This window comes from Semicossyphus pulcher, unplaced genomic scaffold (assembly GCF_022749685.1).
Source record: "Semicossyphus pulcher isolate SPU_LCO1_2020_fin unplaced genomic scaffold, fSemPul1.0.p SCAF_18, whole genome shotgun sequence".
NCBI lineage: Eukaryota > Metazoa > Chordata > Actinopteri > Labriformes > Labridae > Semicossyphus > Semicossyphus pulcher.
This window is the reverse complement of record NW_027211691.1, coordinates 15350394-15372194: the sequence shown is the minus strand read 5'-3', so window position 1 is coordinate 15372194 and position 21801 is coordinate 15350394. Positions and strand designations below refer to the sequence as shown.

The 21801-nt window shown below is 43.1% G+C and overlaps 3 protein-coding genes across 5 annotated transcripts in view; 1 reads left to right on the top strand and 2 right to left on the bottom strand.

Annotated features, from left to right (window-relative positions):
• The window catches only part of atp8a2 (ATPase phospholipid transporting 8A2), a 51473-nt gene extending 46869 nt beyond the window's left edge, over window positions 1-4604 (bottom strand). For 2 of the 3 annotated variants that reach the window (XM_069667138.1, XM_069667139.1), the window contains exon 1: window positions 4388-4604. In XM_069667138.1, coding sequence (XP_069523239.1) covers window positions 4388-4430 — 43 coding nt within the window. In that variant the 5' untranslated portion in view covers window positions 4431-4604. Of the gene's footprint in view, window positions 1-1925; window positions 1968-4387 lie in introns of those variants that run through there. The other variant, XM_069667140.1, reaches the window with a different exon arrangement.
• Window positions 4605-5890: 1286 nt separating this feature from the next.
• On the bottom strand, window positions 5891-11752 carry rnf6 (ring finger protein (C3H2C3 type) 6). The gene is made up of 4 exons (XM_069667920.1): window positions 11697-11752; window positions 10412-10566; window positions 10102-10266; window positions 5891-9577 (listed from the first exon to the last, which is right to left on the bottom strand). The coding sequence occupies exons 2-4, from the start codon at window positions 10551-10553 to the stop codon at window positions 7725-7727; spliced, it is 2160 nt and encodes a 719-aa protein (XP_069524021.1). The 5' UTR covers window positions 10554-10566; window positions 11697-11752; the 3' UTR covers window positions 5891-7724.
• A 950-nt stretch (window positions 11753-12702) lies between these two features.
• On the top strand, window positions 12703-20610 carry cdk8 (cyclin dependent kinase 8). The gene is made up of 13 exons (XM_069667156.1): window positions 12703-13123; window positions 14538-14613; window positions 14942-15052; window positions 15675-15815; window positions 16467-16524; window positions 16599-16730; window positions 17442-17585; window positions 18358-18427; window positions 18597-18669; window positions 18781-18878; window positions 19038-19116; window positions 19234-19392; window positions 19557-20610. The coding sequence occupies exons 1-13, from the start codon at window positions 12996-12998 to the stop codon at window positions 19680-19682; spliced, it is 1395 nt and encodes a 464-aa protein (XP_069523257.1). The 5' UTR covers window positions 12703-12995; the 3' UTR covers window positions 19683-20610.
• Window positions 20611-21801: the final 1191 nt, after the last annotated feature.

Sequence of the window (21801 nt, the reverse complement as noted above, 5' to 3'; positions counted from 1 at the left end):
TTTCCACTTTTTATTATCTGAATTACTGTCAAAACATTTCGGATGTAATTGCACATGAGCAGCTTAATGTGCGTGGAGAATCAGGGTATATTGCATAGACTCTGCATATTTTATCCCAGCACCATTTTTCTTTCTCTCTCGGCAACACGATCGCAAAGTTAAGGAGTCATCGCCTCCTAACAGCAAGGTCCCAGGATTTCATTCTCCAAACAGCCACAGGGCCAAAGCGTTCTTAACCTAAACACTGAACCAAACTAACCTCAATTATTTCCCAACTTTAAATTAAATTAAAAATCATAAAATATCTTCCCACAAATGCCACTGTCAAGCCCAAGATCCTACCAACAGAGTGTCTTCTGCTCGGTCGACTCCTTCCTCCCATAGCTGTCCCTGGCTCCTAGGTGACCGGCAGGCCCTGTTTGTAGGTCCAAGCAGGCCTGTTAACAGTGGCTCCATTTGCCACTCTGACAGAGTAGGAAGTAAGACAAGAAAGCTTCTTACGGGCCAAGTGAGCGAGCATGATAATCCCCTCTTGTGTCTGCTCTGCAACTTCACCTGCTCCTAATCCATAACCAGATAATCCTACAGGTGAGACTGCAACAGGCACACAAACACACATAACTCATGTACATATATAGACACACACACACAATGACTATGTATTTTGGACACACTCGCTATGACACACAGGTGAAAATACTGTATGTGGTTTGATGACAAAAAAGATGCGAGGTCCCTGCATGCAGCTAGTCCCGTGTACCACATTAACATGGCGGCTATTTTTCTCTGACGTCATGCTGAGCGTGGTAAGCACAAACGTATTTTAACATTGTACTGCTGTTTCCCAGGATGCAAATTGTATAAACGTAGGGGATAAACAACAAATTTCATGACTGCTAGCTAGCTGCAGTTCGACGTCAGCTAAAGTTAACATCAACCCTTCCTAGCTAACATGACTGTTTAATAGTGTAACACAATACATTATTAAAATTCCAAGCTAGCATTACCGTTAGCCACAGCAGTATTAGTTTGTTAGCTTTCTAACTAGGTAGGCTACGCTAACAATTTAAGCTAGATAAAGGGAAAAGCATAAGACACTGTTAGCTATGGATTCCCCAAGGCCTTTCCTCTTGTATCGTGTAACACCATTTAACTGTAGTGCTAGCTAAGAAGTGGCTAATGCTAATGTTAGCTGATAAGTTTGAAAATATGTTGTTTTTACTTGAAATATGGCCCAATGTCCTTCTAGTTTTTTCCCTATGTGTTGTCCTTTCAGTAGGTCATCAATCAGGAAGTCGTGAAACTTTACCGGTTTGTCAGATTCACCACTTTTATCTTGCCTCCCGGAAAACAGCGGTATGACTTATACTAGCATTTGAGCTTCCTACTCCGAGCGTGACATCAGAGGGAAATAGCCCTCTGATGAGTGAATACGGCCCATAACCCCCTCTCTACATCTAGCGCACTTATGTGTCATACATGCATGCAGCAGTGACCATGTGCATGCTCTATTCAGTCATGCCATGTCCAGACATGCATGTGTTGTGTTCGAAAGCATGCATGTGTATTTATATCGAAATCTTACCCCAGTGCATATCGATCAGCTTTCATTAGCATGGTCTAAATTGAGTGTTCACCCCACTATCAATAAGCACATGCAGTGAGAGGGTTAATTCCTGTTCAGCATTCATCACTCCAGGCCCCAAGGAGCTACAGATGGTTCTATTCAGGGTCCACAGCAGGAATATCATGTCTTAACCTTTTCAGACAAGAACAGGAGACACTCTTGTGAGAAACTAGACATTGTAGCTCTTGAGGGCCGGGGGTTGGGAGACACCTGCTCCTAGCTGTTGCGCATGGCCACATGCACCTCGGGACTCCGGACACAAATGGGGCGTCATCCAGTCTAATTCGAGCAAACTCACTTTTGTCAAACCTGTCTGTGAGGCAGGCACGCATGGCAGCGCCGGCGCCCTGGACCGGGTCCTGCTGTTCAGTAGACTCCTGCCTAATGGTGGTCAACACTAACTGCTCTGTGGGTGCCAGAGAGGCCGCGGCGGGAAAAAACAACACACACAAGACAGCAAGTCAATAAACACATACGGCACACAACGCATCTGTGTGTCAATAATTGAACTGTAAATGTGTTTTGATGTGTGTGTCACTGGAGGCATCATCAGTGGGATGACAGTCATGCCTGCATATGAAAGATGTAGGCCTGAAGGGACTCTGTAGCTTGCCCAGGAGTGCCCCCTTGTGTTCAGCTTATGTAAATACCTTATTGCTTCAATTTATGAGGCCTCCTGCTATCTCTCAAACGGCGTCTTCAGCAGCCTGGCAGCCATGACGACCAGTCATTATCTTCCCAAAACAGATGTTTTGTTAGCTCATACACCAGACACACCGACACTCAGACGAGTGCTCTTACATTTAAATAAAAATCCCTTGGGACGTTCACGACAACCAAACCTATATGCGTCTTCTTAAGTTTTTGTAGTTTAAATTGTAATGTTACACTAAAATTCAGCATGATTAAGAGCTTTCTGTGCAGAAATGTGCAAAAAGTTGCAATTAGAAGTGTGAATAAATACTGAAATGTTGCTAAGAGTTTGTATCACCCACTATGCTCAAATGAAATATTTTTTTTCCCACTATTTGAAGATGTATGAGAGTGAATGTGACAGATTGTCAGCTCCAGACGTCATCACCAGGGATGTGCAGCTCACTAATTGGAGCAAAGAATCAAGAGGTCAAGCTCCAAGAGATTACAGTAAAGGCAGCATGGAGAATCCCAGCTGGAACACATGTACACAACGACTGACACTCATACTGCAGTACGGCTCCACGTCCATCCTGTGCTTTAAACATGGCAATGACAAACACCTTTATACAACTTTAAACCATAGGAACAAAAAACTGTCCTCTGAAGTAACTTAAAGTCCTTCAAAGAAGAAAACTAGAATTTCAAATTTGAAGATTTGCCACACGGCTAGCTCAATAAAGGACAGCATCAACAGTAGTGACTTTATTTTGAAACTCTTTTTACACAAAATACAAATATGATGTGTAAAAGTGAGTTACGTACTTCTTATGTACTTTGAAACTAATGCAGAATGCTTTTAAACTTTGACCTTCAGACAACAATGTGCTGTGTCGAAAAAAAAACCAGTGTCGCATTAATTTAACAAGAAATAAATATCTGGGAAACTCTGGCCTGAAGACAACGTGGCCCAGTTGGCGCTTATCTCTGCTCACAGTTTGCCCTGCTTTCTATTTCTGGAAGCTGCAGGAGGCATGCAGCCACAAACATAGACACACTCTAACACACACAACAGCAAAGCAGCCCCGACAATATGTGCCTGTCACTTTTAAAAGCCACTGGATGAGACAAACACATGCTCCTCACTTCCAGGACAATCCAGTCCAGTGTCAGCGTGAAATCATCCAATGCAGCATCATGTTGTAACATCCTCTCTCCGACTCCGACTCTAAGGAGAATAATGAAGCTTTAGCCCTCACTATATGAGGGATTTATTTGAGTTAACAGCTATGGTTCATTAATTAGCAGACACAACAGCCAGAACCCCCTTCTTTGAACCATCCAAACGTGTGTGAACAATGCTGGGATGTGAATACAGACTCTAGATGTGGATGGAACCAAAGGTGAGATTCTTCTCCGGACAGGCTCAGAATAAGTGCGCGCTGTAGACGGTCACGTGGTTTTTAAGTCGGCCAGGTAATAGGCTGTTCTGTTCTTCGACTGATCTACAGGGGCTTTGGTCGGATGTTTGAAATGAAAAATAACTTCACATGGGATATCGTAAAAGCATATCTATAAATTCGCATACATATCCCATATAGAAATTCCTTTATTAGAGGGATTCAGCAGGGCTAGATACATGAGGCTGGTGCAACAGAATTATATAATACCTAATGATGCCATGGGAAATATACAGTACAAAACAGATAAGGTCACACAACAAACATGCATTCGTCCTGTGTAAAATTAATGTTATGTTGCCATGATTTAAAAGCATATTAAATCCAGCACATACAGAGCACAGGCAGCGCTTCCTTAAACAGGCACCTGCAGTCTGCTTGTCCTTGCATCCCCAAACGGTGCCAAAAAGTGAGCGAGGCTGGAGGATAAACACCGGCACAGCAAGTCACCCCACATGCATGCCGCAGTGATAATACGGATCCCCGTTATTATGCCGAGCACATATCAAATACGCACTATCATACACAGGCCGCTATACCCTCTATAAGTACAGGCCTGTCATCAACACTGAGATAAAACACGATTTTACACTGACAGGTCACCAATTTATCGGCGGGAGGAACCCCGATGGAGCAAAGAATAAATAAGGTTGTTTTTTAAGCTTACCTCCCTCACTGTGTATCTTCTTGGCTCTCCGGTTGAAATACATCTTGCTGGTGGGGAACGAGCGTCGGTGAGGCTGGGACGAGGAGGCCGGAGCGGTGGCATGCTCATGGCTCACCGACAGAGCAGGGGAAGGCTGCTCCGGGACCAGGGTTTGGCCGCGGCTGCTGCTGCTTCTGCTGCTCGGGGATCATTTTTTTTCTCGGCCCGGACCGCGGAGGTAATGTTGTAGAGGGCAGCTTCAGCCAGCGTCAGAACACACGGAAAGATGAAAGCACCACTTCCGGTCTCTGCTTTCAAAATAAAGTACGTTAGACTAAAGACTAGGGGAATGGCCATACATAAGACTATCTATGGGCTGTTTTGCATATAAATCATGTATTGGTGCTATTGACAGAGGATGTGATATAATAAAATGAAATTGTTACACAATTACAAATGCACTTTTTTTTATGCATCCATGATGAAGAATTATCCTATTGAGATAATTTCATATTAAGTTATCAAGTTATGCTAGGCTACATTTTACATTCTTTTGATGGGTACATTTTCAGATGAGATTGTTTTATTGAAGGCAAATTAAACTACAGCTGAAACAATTGGTTGATTTTCTTATTGTGACTTTTCTGCTTTTTTCTGTATTAAATTGATTACCTTTTGGATTTTGCGTTTTACTGTTTATGGGAATAAATAAGAGGATGCCAACTTAGGGTTTAGGAAACAGTCATGGGTATTCTTCCATATTCTCAGAGATTTTATAAACTAATAAATTAATAGGTGGATTATTAAACATACATTCAAATTACATTCTTTTAAATGCTTCTGTGAAAAATTATCTGAAAAAACATTATTTTGAAGGGCAACTGTAAAACTTTTGCTCTTGTCCTCTCTGGCTTCACACAGTCTGCTGCCCGTTATGTTCTCTCATTATGTTGAGCCACGGGGGCGCGCACCTAATGATGCGATGAGATGCGTGCGCACACCGGCCTCAGCACGCAAAATATATGATTCAACATTTATTGTTAATTTACCAATATCAAAAAGGGTTTAGGGAAATACCCAGTGAAAAAAAGCTGTTGGTCTTCAAAGTTCGTTTACATGGTAGTAAATACACTGCTAGTACTAACCTAAAGTTGGTGGGCATGAGAGGGGGGTCAAAGGAATAACGGTTAGTAGTATCACTCATCCCAACGGCCACCAAGTTTAACATTGATACAAAGCTGTTAACACACTTTTGTCTTGACTATAGATAACACAATATAACTTGGTAATAGACAATACCTTCTCAAGAGTTATTCCCCTCCCTGTACATTAATATTTTTAAGCATGTAATTTCGCTTGAATATGGTTAGTTACTCACAGCTTGTTGTCGCTAGCGAGGTTAGCCGTTGACATATGTCCCTCAAAATTCACGCGCACGGCGCTCTAAATGACATCAACGGCGCTTGTACACTTGCTTCATATACTTAACAGTATATAACCATAAACACCAGATATCCACGCATAACAAAGCTGCATTTTATTCCATTGTTAAGGAGCAAAGAGGGAAAACTCATTTCTTCATTTTATTACATAGTAACATATGTATCTTAACTGTTTCATTTACTCTCATCACATTGTAACATAATACATATTCATATCTCAAAAGTTGATTTCCATCTTATTAAATAGGAACAGAATAAATATTCACTTCTGAACCGAGTGGCCACAACCCTCTCCAAGTCTCAGAGGTGGACATTAGCTGGACAGCTTTCTGAAAACCAGGTTTTGGGACACTGGGCCTTGCCTTTAGCACCCTCACAAACTCACATGCACACACATTAATCCAAAACACACTTACCCAACTCTCACACATTCTGACATATTATACTGCATTATTCCTGCAGTTGAATTAGTGACGTGTTAACTGCAGAAATGTTGTAGCTCCTGTCTACTGTTGTTGATGCACAAAGTGACCCTGGTGGCAACACGCTGTCGGTGGTTTAACTAAATAATCCACCAATGCTACACTATAAATGCCAAAATCTGTGCATGTAATGTTAAAACAAACCAAAAGCATACAGGAACATAAAATTACTTACACTGCCTCATTCCGGTTTTGCACTGGAACTCGTATAGACTGCGACCATTGCACTGACAGACTGAATAAGAAATAAATGTTTTGTTAACAGATTCTAATTTAAAGAAAAAGGCTGCAGCAGATGCTCAAACATCAATATCCCTGCCCTTATCTCACGAAGATGTTCCATGTTTTTGCTTTGTGGATGTATCAGGCTAACTAGACAACATAATGTAATGACAGGTCCCAAGGTGTCTGGCAGTTGTGGATCAGAGAAAGCGACAGGAACCAAGAGGAAACAATGATTTCAGGGTAAACAAAGCTTTGTTTTTTAAGTGGAGATGATAATCAGGCATTACAATGTAAACAACAATGAACAGTAAAACAAACAATACTGTCTCTTCTCTCTGTATTGCACAACTCATACTAAATTACAACTCTGACTTCCTGATTATCACATGCCTTCAGCATTTCATTTGAATTGTGCTGCTCATATGTAAAACGATTTAAAGTGACTGGTTTTAGTAGGTGACTTTTATGGATAAATTCTGTATTGCAATTTTTTGAGTGTATAATGAGGGCTTAATAAAAAAAAAAAAAACTTCTAAACATACAGAATAAAACTTATTCTAAAATTAAATACATAGCTCATACAAATACCAATAAATGAAACATTTCTCAACCAACTTTAAAGGGACACTTTAAAATGGATGTCGAAGCTCTAAAATGGTGAATGTAAAAAAAAAAACTAAAATTTTCCTGCTTCCGTTCTAAACAGATTGCATGAGAGGAGCGTCTTGCTTCAAAACCCTTAATTACAAGCATTGGTGAGTTATTTACAGCTTAGGCGTAATAAATCAAGTCTAGAAGGGATTTGCGTAGTCCAATTGTGACAAAGAGACGTCACACATATCAGACATCAAAGAGTTAAAGTGAGACGAGTCAGCAGCGGCTACAGGAGCTCCTTAAGCATCAATGCCATCCATTGTCAGGGGCCTCTGAAGCTTTGTGAAAGAGACCAGTGAAACAGGGTTCAGGAAGAAGAAATAAAACAATAAGTTGCTGAAAACAAAGAGTCTAAAAAAATAAAGTTTTGTTAATTCTCTGCATTTATAGTTTCTTTTTTCCCGCACTTTTGGTTCAACCTTCTTCAACTTCAACACTAAGGATTTTTTTTTCAAAGAAATTAAACCATGATGCGCTATTTACATGCAAAGACCACTTGGGTCTGCTCATTTCAGCCAGCCAAGAACATGATAGTTGTATTTTGGAGCAAATAGGTCAGTCATGATGCACTGCCAGTATGGGCTGCCTGCAGATCGGGCAAGTGTTGTTTTCAGAGAGCCAGCGATCGATGCAGTGGATGTGAAATTCATGAGAGCAGGGCAGGCGGCGCAGCTTGTTGCCTTGGGCATACTCATTGATACAAACACTGCACGCACGACCCATCTCCCCCTCCAGGCTGGCCTGACCGTATGTACGAGTTGATAGATTGTCAATCTGCTCTTTGGTCAGGCCCCTTGGGTGTTCATCATCCTCCTCATCATTGAGCAAGAAGAAGTGTGCCAGCCGCAGGATGGGTAGAGTACCATTTTCTACCAAGTTGTTGGTGTCTCTGCTTGTTGGCCGACCCTCAGTGGTGCTCACCACCCCACCTCCCAGCCTGGCCTGCCCACTCTGGTCCTCCTCACTGCCCACCAGCACCACCCTGTCGTGATCTACCTCACCAGTACCAACCTGGCCAGCTGCACTATCACTTGTATGTAGACGACTGGCTGGGCTGGTGTTACTATTTATACCACTAGCATCTGTGTGGCTCGGTGCAACAGTTTCAGAATCAGCCTCTGTCTCCATTAGGGAGCTCAGCTCCCCAAATCCAGTCATGATCTGGCGCAAGATGGAACGCAGGGCGGTGGAGTTTGGCTCCCCCAGGCCCGTCTCACTGATGCGCCTCAGAGGAATCCGGATAGTGCTTACGTAGGTGCGAATCCCGGCTCGCTCAGAGCGAGAAATGGTGCGTCTAAATCCACCACTGTCACTCTCAAATGTGACAGTATTCTCCGCAACACGAGCACGAGAACGTGTTCTGCTGGCGATGCTGTCCCGATCACGGTTTTCACCAGGGCGAATCCTTCTCACCTGCAGGTCCAACATGATGGTTGGGTGCCGTCGCACCCCTGAACTTCCTGCTCCTATTACATGCGATTCACTCTCACGTTCTCCTGACTCTACAGCTGGCTCTGTTAGAGCTGCTGGTTCTGCCACCGTCTCCTCTGTTTCCATGGAAACAGAGCTTGTGCCACTGCCTGGCTCAACAGGGTGGGTGCTAGAACCACTGACACCACTGCTTGATGGAGGAGTGGTACTGGAAATGGGTATTCTATGTAAAGGTGAACGGCTCCGCCTTGACAAGCGAGATGAAACTCCTCCCCCTGCTGCAGCCCTGCGTGCACGCCCACGTGATCGAGTCCTACTGCCACGTGATTCATGTCCCACTACTGGGGCCTGAGACCCAGATGGGGGTGACACTCTGGGACAGTCTAAAGATGAAGACATATCATCATTACCCTGCTCTACTTCTGCATTTAGGGGTTGATGTTGCAAAGCTGAAGACTGATCAAGAGGAGGGTTGGGAACATTGAGAGGTGGTGCTAAAGAGTGCAAAGTGCCACTTCTCCTCTGAGCAGCAGCTGGGGCAACAACTGGTGCAGGAAGTGCGGGGGGGCTCATCGAAAGAGTTGTATTGCTGCTGCGTGTACGCCGTGTCTGCATCCTCCTACTGAGGGCCGGGCGTGGGGTAGGGTACGGGGCTGGTCTCGGTGTGATTGAAGGGCGAGGAGTGGAAAAAGTGGAAGGGATGCGTATAGAGGGTGAAGTTGTGTTTGGGGCAGTCACTGGCAGCTCTGAGGTGTCCGCAGTATCATTATGCTCGCCCGGCTCTGGCTGATCATGGTTTATGTTGATTTCAAGGCTAAAGCGGAATTCTCCACTGTTAGGGTTGGTCCGGCTGACAGCTCGCCATGTCTGGTTGCCGCTCTGCCCGCTGCGAGTAGCATTACCGGTGCGTCTGAAAGTGTTCAGCCACTCCAGTAATGAATCGCCATTAGAAGCTTCTGCTCCGGGCTCTGTGCCCCCTGTGAAAACAAACAAACATGGGTAAGACTGTAAACCGCCAGTCTATCTAAATCTATTCTCATGTACAGACAACCCCCAATAAAAAGTGGGCAGGTTCAGGGTGTTCACTCACAACACTGAAAGTCTAAGCACCTTACTTAAAGCCAGATCTTCTAATAGTATTTACTACCAGGCTAAACCAGACACAGTCAAAGCAACTTCGTTGTAACCTTGTTTTAACCTCGCCAAAGCTGATACAACCAAAATTAAAAGATTCAATGCTAATTGCCCTGAATAATGTATGAATAAAATGTTGTTGTTTTATCCAAAAGCGTTTCAATCCATTTTTCAGAATTAGTAAAAAAGCTACCATCTGTTTTACAGTTCTCAAAGACCAGTCCTAAAACACGGTGTTGTTTTACCATGAGTTTTTGGCTTCTTCGTTAATCAATAGTGACTAAACCCAAGCCATATGGCATCATGACAAGTGTGAACCAAGTTTGACAATATTAGATCGAGACAAATCCCTCCCCCGCCTTCCTACCTGCCCCACGTCTACCTCCAGCCCCTCTCTCGTCTCCCTCGCCGCTGCCGCCCTGCTGTTCTCCAGAATCAGCAGTCTGCGAGCGCTGCTCAGTATGAGGCTGAGAAGACATGCGCTCCTTTGCACCATCAAGACGCTGCCTGAGCTCCTCAGCAGTCACCTCCCCTGTGAGACAAACAGCGCCATTAGTGGGTCAAGAAGAATTATCCCTGCCTTTACACACATTTGAAAAATGTACATGTTAAGAATACATATTAAGTAAAGCTACATGAGCAATCATCACATCAACTTGGCAAGATGTTCTTCTCACCAGGGGTGCCAAGCAGGTTGCTGTCTCTCATTAGGCGGTACTCCTCTTCACTCAATTCATTAATAAAGTGATAGTATGCCTCCTCCCGTCGAAGACGCTCTGCCTGCCTCCGCCGTTCGTCTCCCCCACCAGGAGGGTCCATCACCGTAAAAGTGCTAGCAGACAAATGAGTGATGGTGTCAGTAAGGGGAAGAGGTGGAATGTTCTATGAAGCTACCCACTACAAGCTTCACATTAACCATTAAGAAAAATAAGAAGTGACCCAGAGCCTCTACATCTCCACTGTTCAAGTGGATTTGCTCACATGCCATTACAATACGATGCTCAAGAACAAACAAGTTCTCTTTTGGAAAGACACAGATCCAACGTATTGCTACGCTATATACGATGCCCTAGTTGGGTTTTTTGGAAAGTGTAGGAAAAAATAAATGCAAGTTAGACTTGTTAGATAATCATAGGCTTGCAATTACTAATATCTAGCCAAGGACGTCATTTAAGACAACGCCATCCATTTTCTAACGAAAGACTTAACTAGCAAGAGACTGAGCAAGGCTATCGTTACAGTAATCTTGCTAACGTTTAGCCCGGATACTTCTGCCCTAAGTTCACCAAATTTGACATGCGAATACATGCTCGATTCATTCAGTGTAAGGAATAGCAAATATGCATCCTAATAACAACGCAGTAATTACATGAGCTAACATTAGCCAAGTTACAACAGAAGATACGGAAGGCCATGTTGAAGACAGGGGAATAAGGCAACAAAACTGGCGTTGTCATCCTGGTTAGCCACCAATCACCGGCCTGTCTTTAATGACGGACACGCAAAGCGTCCAATCACTGCCCTCCAAAGGCGGGCCACGATGAACTAAACGGAGGTCTGCTACATGTAAACGCAGGGCAAAGACGGAAAGACAAAGAATCGTGTCAGCTTTATAACAGATAAGAATATTGATATGTTAATGCCCGGTACAGATTAACTGATATGCTGCCCCAACACAACAGTGAGTTTTGTCAACCATTTAAGAACGCGAAGTTTCAATTTGAATGCGCAACGCATTAGTCGCTAACCGAGGACTAGCACATTAGCTCATCTAACGTTAGCGAATAGCAGTCCGTCGACACTGGTGTTAGCTGTCTCGCCAGCGAGCTGTGAGGCTGAATAACTCTTCAGATATAAACGTGTCAAACTGTTTTAAGAAGCAGTTCAATTATTCGGAACTTAACACTTAACCCAAGCATAGTTTTAAAATAGATGACAATGACATTAGAAGGAATTTACTACCTGACAAAGCAGCGGTAATATGGACGTTTTGCTTGCTCTCCCTTCTCTCTCAAACCAAGATGGGACCAGTGGTGCTACAGTACACCGTCCGCCAAGAAACAACCTCTCTGTCTACTTTTGTTCCTAGCTTACCCAAATTCTATCAAATATCGGCTCAAAATGGACACAATGAGTTCAAGCAGTGCACATATACACAATACTCCCGTTATTAAAAAATATAAATTCAATCAATTGCAACGTGCAGTACATTAGAGAATGAAATGTACTTTTAATGCATTTATTTCCTTTATGCTGTTGCTGCTTTCTCATAAATATAGCATTTCAGTTATTTACCACCCAAAATAATGATCAAATTTCTAAAAACCTTACCCAGAGACAGTCCTAACTGCGACCTCCAAAATAAGTAAAAAATCCAAACATAATTCAGATGACATTATAGTGTATGGCTAATGTTTTATGGCCGCGTAGCATAGTTCAAAAATTGGTTTAGCTTTTATCAGAGTAACACTACACTTTAATTGCCTTCATTTAATTTGGCACTTAATTAAGTTTAAATTGTTTTTTATTCAACCTTTTTTATTTAAAACGTTCACTTGTGTATCTTTGCCTCACAACACTTTGAAATACCTTTTTCAAATACGTATTTATAATGAGTATCATATTTAGTGGGAAAATTGACATATTCATATAACAAAATCGTTATTCGCTTTAATTTAAAACAAATAGATTAATATGTTATGTTATAGTATAGGAATACTTATTCTCAAATACAGATATATCTTTTCGCAGCTCTATTGAGTTGAATTATACAACGTTGTGGAAAAAAATGTTCTTTCACTAAACAATAGTTATGACTGACTGAATGAACATACAGACAATTTGAATTTTAATTGTATGGTTAATCTGTCTATCTGTTTTTCTTTAAGCTCTTTCCCTGCTGCGGGTTGGTCTTCACGACGTTTTACGACAGTGCCGTACGCGAATACACCGTCGTTACCGAGTGAAGTGCGTCTCTTTGGAGCAGATACCGGCTGAGAGAAACGCAGCAACAAGAGAAAGGAATATATTTCGGGCTCGTTTTCCACCTGGAATATCTCCGGGCACCGCGCATCCCCTCCGGTACAAACAATTTAAACCGAAAACTCGATGTGGAAGCTGGGCTGAAGGAAGAAAGGGCCACGCTGGGGAAGGCAACTAGCTGAATTGCCAAACCGAGCTCGTCGGAGTAGCCTAGTTGCCTCCCAAGCGGCGCTTTAAAAAAGGAAGGAGCGGACACATTTGGCCCAAACAGTGGTGAAAATGGACTATGATTTTAAAGTGAAGCTGACCGGCGAAAGAGAGCGTGTCGAGGACCTGTTTGAGTACGAAGGATGCAAAGTGGGAAGAGGCACCTACGGTCATGTATACAAGGCGAAGAGAAAAGATGGGTGAGTTGATGACCAGCAAGGCCTCTAGCCAGTGAACCCTTCGCCAGCCCCCCTCCTTCCCCTAAATAAATTGTAATTACGTCTCTAATTTCCCCCCATTAAGTCTGCTTGAAACGTGGCAGAGGAGACGTGTTGTTAGAGATTAATACAAATAGGAGTGTGTCTAAACTGCCTGCACTGTCAGGATGCTGATGAAGCTTAGTGCAGGGGTTTAAAAGCTCTGACATATGGTTCCACCATTGTGACTGTGGCTTAGCTTTCTTGTGTTGTTGTTTTTTTATTACAACATTTCATCTTTTAGCAGTTGGCATCATATTATTTAGTGAAATTAAGCTTTTGTAGGTGAATTTAGGAAGCAGCAGGTGCACGCGAAAGCACGTAATAATAGTCTCAGTTTTTAGGGGACAGGGATTACCGTCATCATGAATTCATGAATTATCATGAATTCTTAGAGCTTTGTGTTAATGGATAAAATTGATTTTGTAGAAATATCTGGCACATGAAAGCTTGAAGTATTTTGGGAACGCTAAACAAGAAAATCACAGTTTTATTGCACTGAAACAATGTTTTGTTGCATATTTAATATAACATAACATTCATGGATTTTGATTCTTTAAATTTCATATTTGTCTCATTTTACTTTTAACCTAAGCCCACCCACTCTCACTGTTTTAAACACTTACTGCATACTTCTAGAGAATAGAGGTCAGACTAAATAATATGATTAGGAAAGGTGGATAATCACATGAAACAAATGTCCCCAACTGGACTTAAATCGTAGACATGTAGTTAATTGTCAGCGCCCTTAACATCAGGCCACCAGCAACATCTATTTATAAACATTTTATTTATTTCCTTACTTCCTACTGTTGCTACCTGAATCCATGTCACAGTCTGAAGCAGGACTTGGGTGAGCTGAAGACAGCTTAAGTTACAAGGCCCGTTATGACAGCTCGGACGTACTGGTAGCCGGATCCACACAAAAAGCCCTAAAGTGTTTAAAGATGTTTGTGTTCACTTTAGGAGGCTGCTGTTTATGAGAGTCTGTGAGCTAATTTGTGCTGCAGCAGTTGGATGAGGCCTTAGGAGGCACAAAGCTTGGGTTTATGAGATGATGTAGGCCAGGGAGAGGGAGGGGTTATTCCCAATTCATTCAAGTGAGAGCCGGTCTCTATGTTCTGTTTGTCCCTCGCCAGCTGCCAGACAGGGCCTGTTTTCCTTTCCCCCTCTATTGTTTTGAGCCTCAGAGGTGAGCTTGATTACACAAATCTGGAGGTAATGCAACTCTGCCTCTTCTCAGAGTCCCTGTGCCAGCTGCCAAGTGCCCCCCTTTTATGATTCGATGCAGACAGCTCTCGGGGGGGCTCGCAGTCTGGTCTGGTGTTGATGTTGCTCTGCCTCTGTCTGTTTGTAGGAAGGATGATAAGGACTACGCCCTCAAGCAGATTGAAGGCACTGGCATCTCCATGTCAGCCTGCAGAGAGATTGCAGTAAGAAGTGTTTGGCTTACTCTGTCTCTTTGTTTGGTCTCTGTTAAACACCTTCATGCCATTCCTCAGGGGTTTATGTAATACCCCAATCACCTTCACAAAGTACCTTTTGTTTAGTAAGCAACAGACAAAACGCAAGAGCTGAAAAGAATCACAGAAGACGTTAATTAGATGCATACAGAGGTTGGATACAATATTTCATTTACAGTAATCAGTACAGTAAACTTTTTGCACATGCATTAATAAGTACAAATTTGGTGTTTGTCATTCATGATGTCTGTCATGAGAGTGTGTGTCGGTTCTCTGACTGTGTCTGTGTATTTTGCAGCTGCTGCGGGAGCTGAAGCACCCCAACGTCATCTCCCTGCAGAAGGTTTTCCTGTCACATGCAGACCGTAAAGTATGGCTGCTCTTTGACTACGCCGAACATGATCTCTGGGTAACAATGCACACGCACACACACACAACACTTGAGCTTGGCATGGCATATTAAACATATGCACTCTTATCTGCTGAATATGCACAAGTGTTAGTGTTAATGCATGTGATATTTTCTGTGTATTTCAGTTCATTTCTTTAGATCAACACACACAAAACTCCTGCAGATACACACCCATACTTACAGTTTACACTTAGGTTATACATTATGATAGCATCTGCTGTTTATTTGCAGGCATCAGAACATCATACAATAGCACAGATATTCACAAATGCAGAATCACTCCCACCAGCCAGTTGTAAGAACGGAAACTCAAAATGGTGCTAATTATGCATTGCAAAATCTCATTAAAACTCACACACAAACACCGAGAAGTATTCAGCATTTAATAGTCAAACCTCTGCTGCATTACTCCTGGCGGGGAATCAGAACTGAGTCAAAACACCATTTTCTGCCACAAAGCTGCAACACTCGCATTCCCCTACTGAGGAAGTGAAAACACATGCCACAAACATCAGCCTTACTCATCTCGCCTGTAGCATAAACTTACATTTTTGACCCCAAAAATGATAGACAAAATGATCGCACACACTACAATTACTATTATCTTGTCTTTCTGTAGCACATAATTAAGTTCCACAGAGCCTCCAAGGCCAACAAGAAGCCACTTCAGCTGCCAAGAGGAATGGTCAAGTCTCTGCTCTACCAGATCCTGGATGGCATCCATTACCTCCACGCCAACTGGGTCCTCCACAGAGACCTTGTAAGAGGATTGGGGAGGGAAAGGGGAGGAAAGGACAGGAGGGAGGGGGGAGAGAGAGAGGGGAAATATTTAGGTGGAAGGGAAAACAAGGCAGCAGTTGATGAGAGATTTGAAGATTGTTACTGGGCAGAGAATCAGGCAAAGGCATTCAAAGCTGTGTTAATCAGCACGGCTCTTAGTTACCTGTTTTCACATGTGTTCAAAAATTTGGATTCTCTTAAAATTCTCTTGAAACTTTCTGTATTGTAGTTGTTGTCGTGAAAGGTTATCATAGAGCTGAATTTTATTGTATGATAATGTTGGTTATTGTGGTCTGAATTAAGCTAATTCACTCTCTAAAATGGGAACTTGAAATACCCCTAAAGTAGTTTGTTTACTGATTTTACAGTTCACAGTGATTGCCTAATTATCTGCATTTAACATTCACCGCCTGTCACAGTAAGATGGAAATGGAAGACCTTCTCTCTGATGTGATGCAGGTGGTTTATGTGTCCACTAGAGGGCAGCAACAAAGAGTTTTTATTCCACACTCTATGCAGGACTGTAGTTCTGCATCTGGGCCTAACTACTCATCAGTTTATTTGTCATCATGTTGTGGAATATTTAGAGGCATGTTTATGATTTTGGATTTGTCTCTTGTCTCCTCCTCAGAAACCAGCTAACATTTTAGTGATGGGGGAAGGGCCAGAGAGGGGGAGAGTAAAGATCGGTACGTATATTGCGTCGTCTTTTTCAAAGTATTTTTTTGTTTATATGTTACTGAGTCTAGTGTCTGTTCTGCAGCGGACATGGGCTTTGCCCGACTCTTCAATTCACCGCTGAAGCCTTTAGCCGATCTCGACCCTGTGGTGGTCACCTTCTGGTACAGAGCACCTGAACTGCTGCTGGGGGCTCGGCACTACACCAAAGCCATCGGTAAGGATTGTTACCCACCATCTGACTGTGCAGCTTCCTCCGTGTGAACACTTTCAACCAGTTTTACTTACTTAAAGGGCCAGCTCACCAATTTTCAACCTCAGTCCTATCATGCTATTATGGGGAGCTAATGCCATTATGGTAGGAAAATGCAATTTGGCTCTGTGCCTTTGGAGGACGCGATCCGCTTCTCCAATTGGCCCTGGAAAACCTCCGCCAGACTGCGTAAAACGTGTCATCTGGTGGAGGCCAGGGAGCTTGCTAAACTACACTTCCTTAATCTAGGATGCCCGCCTCTGATGCCATGTGTTGTTCAAAATCGTCAGGTTTGAAATGTAGACTGCAGACCTGAAATTTTTTTAGACAATCCACCGGTATATTATCGTTGTATTTCAGATTCTGTACCGCTCTGAGCCATTGCCCGCAGCGAGCAATTTCCTTGACTGGAAAGTGGTAGTATTTCACTCCAGTGTCTCTCGCTGGGCCGTTCATTTCAGAGGGAGGGGCGCAATGCATGCTGGGTTTTGTAGGAATGTAGAATGGGCAAAAGCAGGAGCTGTTTGTACAACTTTCTCCACAGCTATGGCGCCAATTTCAGATATTATTGTTTCTATTGATTACAGGGAACACCAGCTTTGACTGACAGGGGAGAACTGCTCCTTTAAGCGACTTCATCCTAACTGGGCGTGCTCTTTTTCCTTTTTCTCTCAGACATTTGGGCGATTGGCTGCATCTTTGCGGAGCTGCTGACATCTGAGCCCATATTCCACTGTCGCCAGGAAGACATCAAGACCAGTAACCCTTACCATCACGACCAACTGGATCGCATCTTTAACGTCATGGGCTTCCCTGCTGGTGAGAGTTCACTGTTATGAGACTTTCTAAATTCCTAAATTATAATGAGCAACCTTTTTTGCTCCAAAAGGAATTTGTATTTCTTGTGAGAAAAGGGAAATAGGTACTTCTGATTTTCCAAACAATGTCCGAATATTACAGCTGTTAAGCTGTTATTATACCAAAGTGCTACAGCAGCCTTTTCAATGGAGAATGCTGTGGAAGGATAAGCATTTCCCTTTCTAGTAGAGGCGGATTGTTTCCTCGGTCTACTCTTTCTCCTTTGTCTGTAGGCAGTTGTGTGGTCTAAGGACATCAATCCACTGCTACAGTGGATGAAGCCAAGTCACAAACATAGAAACTTTTACTTGTAGTGTTACATTTGGGCCTATATTTTCCAGTTCACTTAAGCTGCCTTTGATTTTTTTTTATCTCCTCTTCCACCATCTCTGCGGCTCCGGTTGTGTAATTCCCCGGCCTGTCTGATGGATTTTGTTTTGATTCTGCAGGGAGCATCAAGCCCTACTGTAGCTACAAACCCTTTGCAGTGTTTTGCAATTAAAGTGGTGTTGTATTTTTTCCCTTGCAGACATGTCTTTTTCAGTTTAATAGAAAACAAACAGTTGTCCAAAGCAAAGCTCAATATGCTTCCGTTGTAACGAGGGGTTGTTGTGGGGAAAGCATGAGCATCCGTGCTTAAAAAGATCCTAATCCAGACCCTACAACCTAAATAATCTGTTCTTGAAGGGAGGGAGGGTGCGATGTGTTTGTAATCCTGTTCCTCATTTGACAGATAAAGACTGGGAGGACATCAAAAAGATGCCAGAACACTCCACGCTGATGAAAGACTTTAGAAGGAACACGTGAGTCTGCAGAGCACCGCTGTCCCAGTTTCCTTAAAGACCAGAAAGTGCCGTGTCTGCTGGCTAAACTACATGCTTGAGTGTTGCGCACGGCCCGTACTAGGTCGTGTAATCGCTTTGCTTTGCACTATAGGCATGCTAATGATCATATTCTCCTTTTCTATCACAGATACACAAACTGCAGCCTTATAAAGTACATGGAGAAACATAAAGTGAAACCAGACAGCAAAGCATTCCACTTGGTGAGTTCAGATGTCTCTGTTATAGGGCAACAGGAAGTAATGAGCATGACATATAAACATGTAGTGCTATGATGATTGTTTGAGGCTAACATTGGGTTCAAATGATTAAAGCTGCAGAAGCTGCTGACCATGGACCCCATCCGGAGAATCACATCCGAGCAGGCCATGCAGGACCCCTACTTTTTGGAGGAGCCGCTGCCCACCTCTGAGTGAGTCACACATACACAAACATATAGCCTGTATCCAGTTCATCTATCATGTCCTGCTACTAAGCTTGAGTCACACAGACAGGTCCCTTTGCTAAATAGTTCCAAGTCATAGGAAATTAGTTTAAAAGTCACAATCCTGTTTGCATTTTTTTTCTCCAGTGTTTTTGCAGGCTGCCAGATTCCCTACCCTAAAAGGGAGTTCCTTACAGAGGAGGAGCCAGAGGACAAGGCAGACAAAGTAAGAAATTCTCACTGCAATCTTTCAGCACACTGATGTCATCAATGAGCACAGACAGGTCAAAGTGTACACACGTTTACATTAGACCTTTTCTTTCATTTGTTTTTTGACTGTTAGAAAAACCAGCAACAGCAACAGGGAAACAACCACACAAATGGGGCGGGGCACACCGGTAACCCTGACAACAGCCATGCCCAGGGTCCGCCTCTGAAGAAAGTGCGAGTTGTCCCGCCCACCACTACCTCAGGTGGCCTCATCATGACCTCAGACTACCAGGTAGGTCATGCATTTTTACACCTACATACATGTTTGATTGACAGTTGAAATGTGGCTCCTCCTCCTCCTCCTGTCATTCCTGATTGTGTTCGCTTGGTATGCTGGATGTTTAAAATCCAAATTATCTTGCAATAAATGTCATCTTTTCTAATTTCTTCCTGTAGCGCTCCAATCCACATGCTGCCTACCAGAACCCTGGACCAAGCACATCACTGCCCCAAAGCAGCATGGGATACTCCTCTACCTCCCAACAGCCGCCCCAGTACTCCCACCAGACCCACCGCTACTGAGACACCCCTCCCACAAATACATACACTTATACAAGCACACATATATACACCCATACACAGCCCTCACCATGCCCACCTGAAAGAATGTACTGAGGGATGTGGGATGTCCAAGGCAACAAACCCCGCCCCCCCAACCCCACAGACGACACTTTCTCTGCAGCAGTCTTTTAGGCCAGAGTGACAACACCTCTTCAAGAGATCACACCTTTACCCCAGTATTAGAAACACCGCTTTAGAGCAAAACCTGACAGGTGAAATACAAGGAGGGAGGATGATGGGGATGGAGACTAGGATTCCAACCTGTTTCTGTCACTCCGACGTGAACAAACCAGCCAAAAGAAGATGGCTCGGTTTTCGGGGGAAACGTGTCAATCTATTGCGTCTCCTCTCCTCCTCTTCTTCTCCTGTCCCCACACCTCCAAATACACCCCCTATCCTCTTACCGTCAAAGCTTGGATGAGACTGAAAGCTGCTATGTGACTGCCAGCGGTGACAGATTCCCTGTCCAACTGTCCTCCTGTCCGTTTGTCTGTTTTTGTCTGTCTGTTTATTTTGTGTGTGTTTTTGTGGCCCTGCGAGGGCCTCAGCTGAGGACCGAACTAAGCTGCTGTGAAGCATGCTGGGAGGATGTGGAGCCCCCACAGCTGTGGCATTGAGGGTTTTAAGAAAGGACAAAAAAAAATTACAAAAAAGATTTTAGTAGTTTATAATTTAATCCGTTTTCATGGTTTTTGTTTTCATGGCAAGACAGGCAAAGCAGCCTGCGCCGGCTGAGCGCTCTGCTGCTGGATGCTGTGAGCAAGCCTTACAACATGACGACAAAACCAACCAATCGCATGGAGGATGGCAGATGGAACATGCATTGTACTGTATTGTATTGAAATATTTTACATGAAGCAAGTATCCTGACAATAAAAGTGGAAACATTGATATTGTTGATATTTTGACAAAGTTTTACATGCAAATACTCAAGCAGCTTTTTACCTTTATCATCTTCTTTCTTGTATATTTTCTCTTGTCATTTTCTCCTTCACAAAGTATCCAGACAAATTTTAACTTGCAGGGCTCGTAGAAAATTCCTGGAAGTATAATCTTTTAAGTTCAGACAATGCCGAGGGTAACTGAAATCTTACTAAAAGGTAATTTCTTTTACATATTTAGACACCTTATTGCCCTTAACTGTTATTTTTGACAGATAAAACAGGACATTTAGGAATCTGATTATGCTTTTTCGCTCTTAAAACAATTATTAAAATTGTTGCTGAATACCACTGTTGATCAACCAATCAACTAATGGTTTCTGCACAAAATATACTAAATCTATAGTATTTCTCTGCAAGTCATACATTTGCTGTCCAAGTATGCCAACATAAGTATTTTCTGTCTAAACTGTCCCACTTTATTCATAGTCACATACATGTGTGATTTAGTATTCATGGCTTAATCAATAATATATGTTAAACTCACAGCAGTGTAAAAAAAAAATGCTGGTTGTGGCTTTCCCCCCTTGTCCAGGAATAGACGGTGCATTTTCAAACATGAAACTTCCTTTCCCTTGCTAGTGAACTGAACCCAGTCTATAGAAATTGCTCCCTTCCCTTGTTTTGATGGCTGTCATCTCCCTCCGATTGTTTTTGTCTACAAACACACCTTGGAGAGTAAAGCTTAGATCTAAGTATAGCAAGTCCTCTCATTGAACCTCTTCCTGCAGGATGCTGGTACAGTTATTTTAGTATGTTATACAATACTATCCCAGCTCACTCTTAGCATCACTGCCTCAAGCATCTTCCTAAATCCCTAAAAAAAAACCTCCCTATCTCGCAATTTTCTGCCTTTACTCGTAATTAGAAAAGGCCTTCGTGACCACAATATCCCCAAGTGCCCCAAGTTAAATTTAAAGCCCCAATAATTTTGACGAGAACAGGACCGAGTTACGTTTAATAGAAGCCCGTTAAGCTCTTCAGCAACGCCCAACGGTAGCCCCGCCTCCCCCATTAACAACGCCGCTCTCGAGCTGAGGAGTCTCCCTGTCACTCATTCCAATTAAGAGACGCCATTGGTTGATGTGAATGTCCGTCATGGGTTAAAACCCATGTCTAGAGATGTAATTGGTTGACGT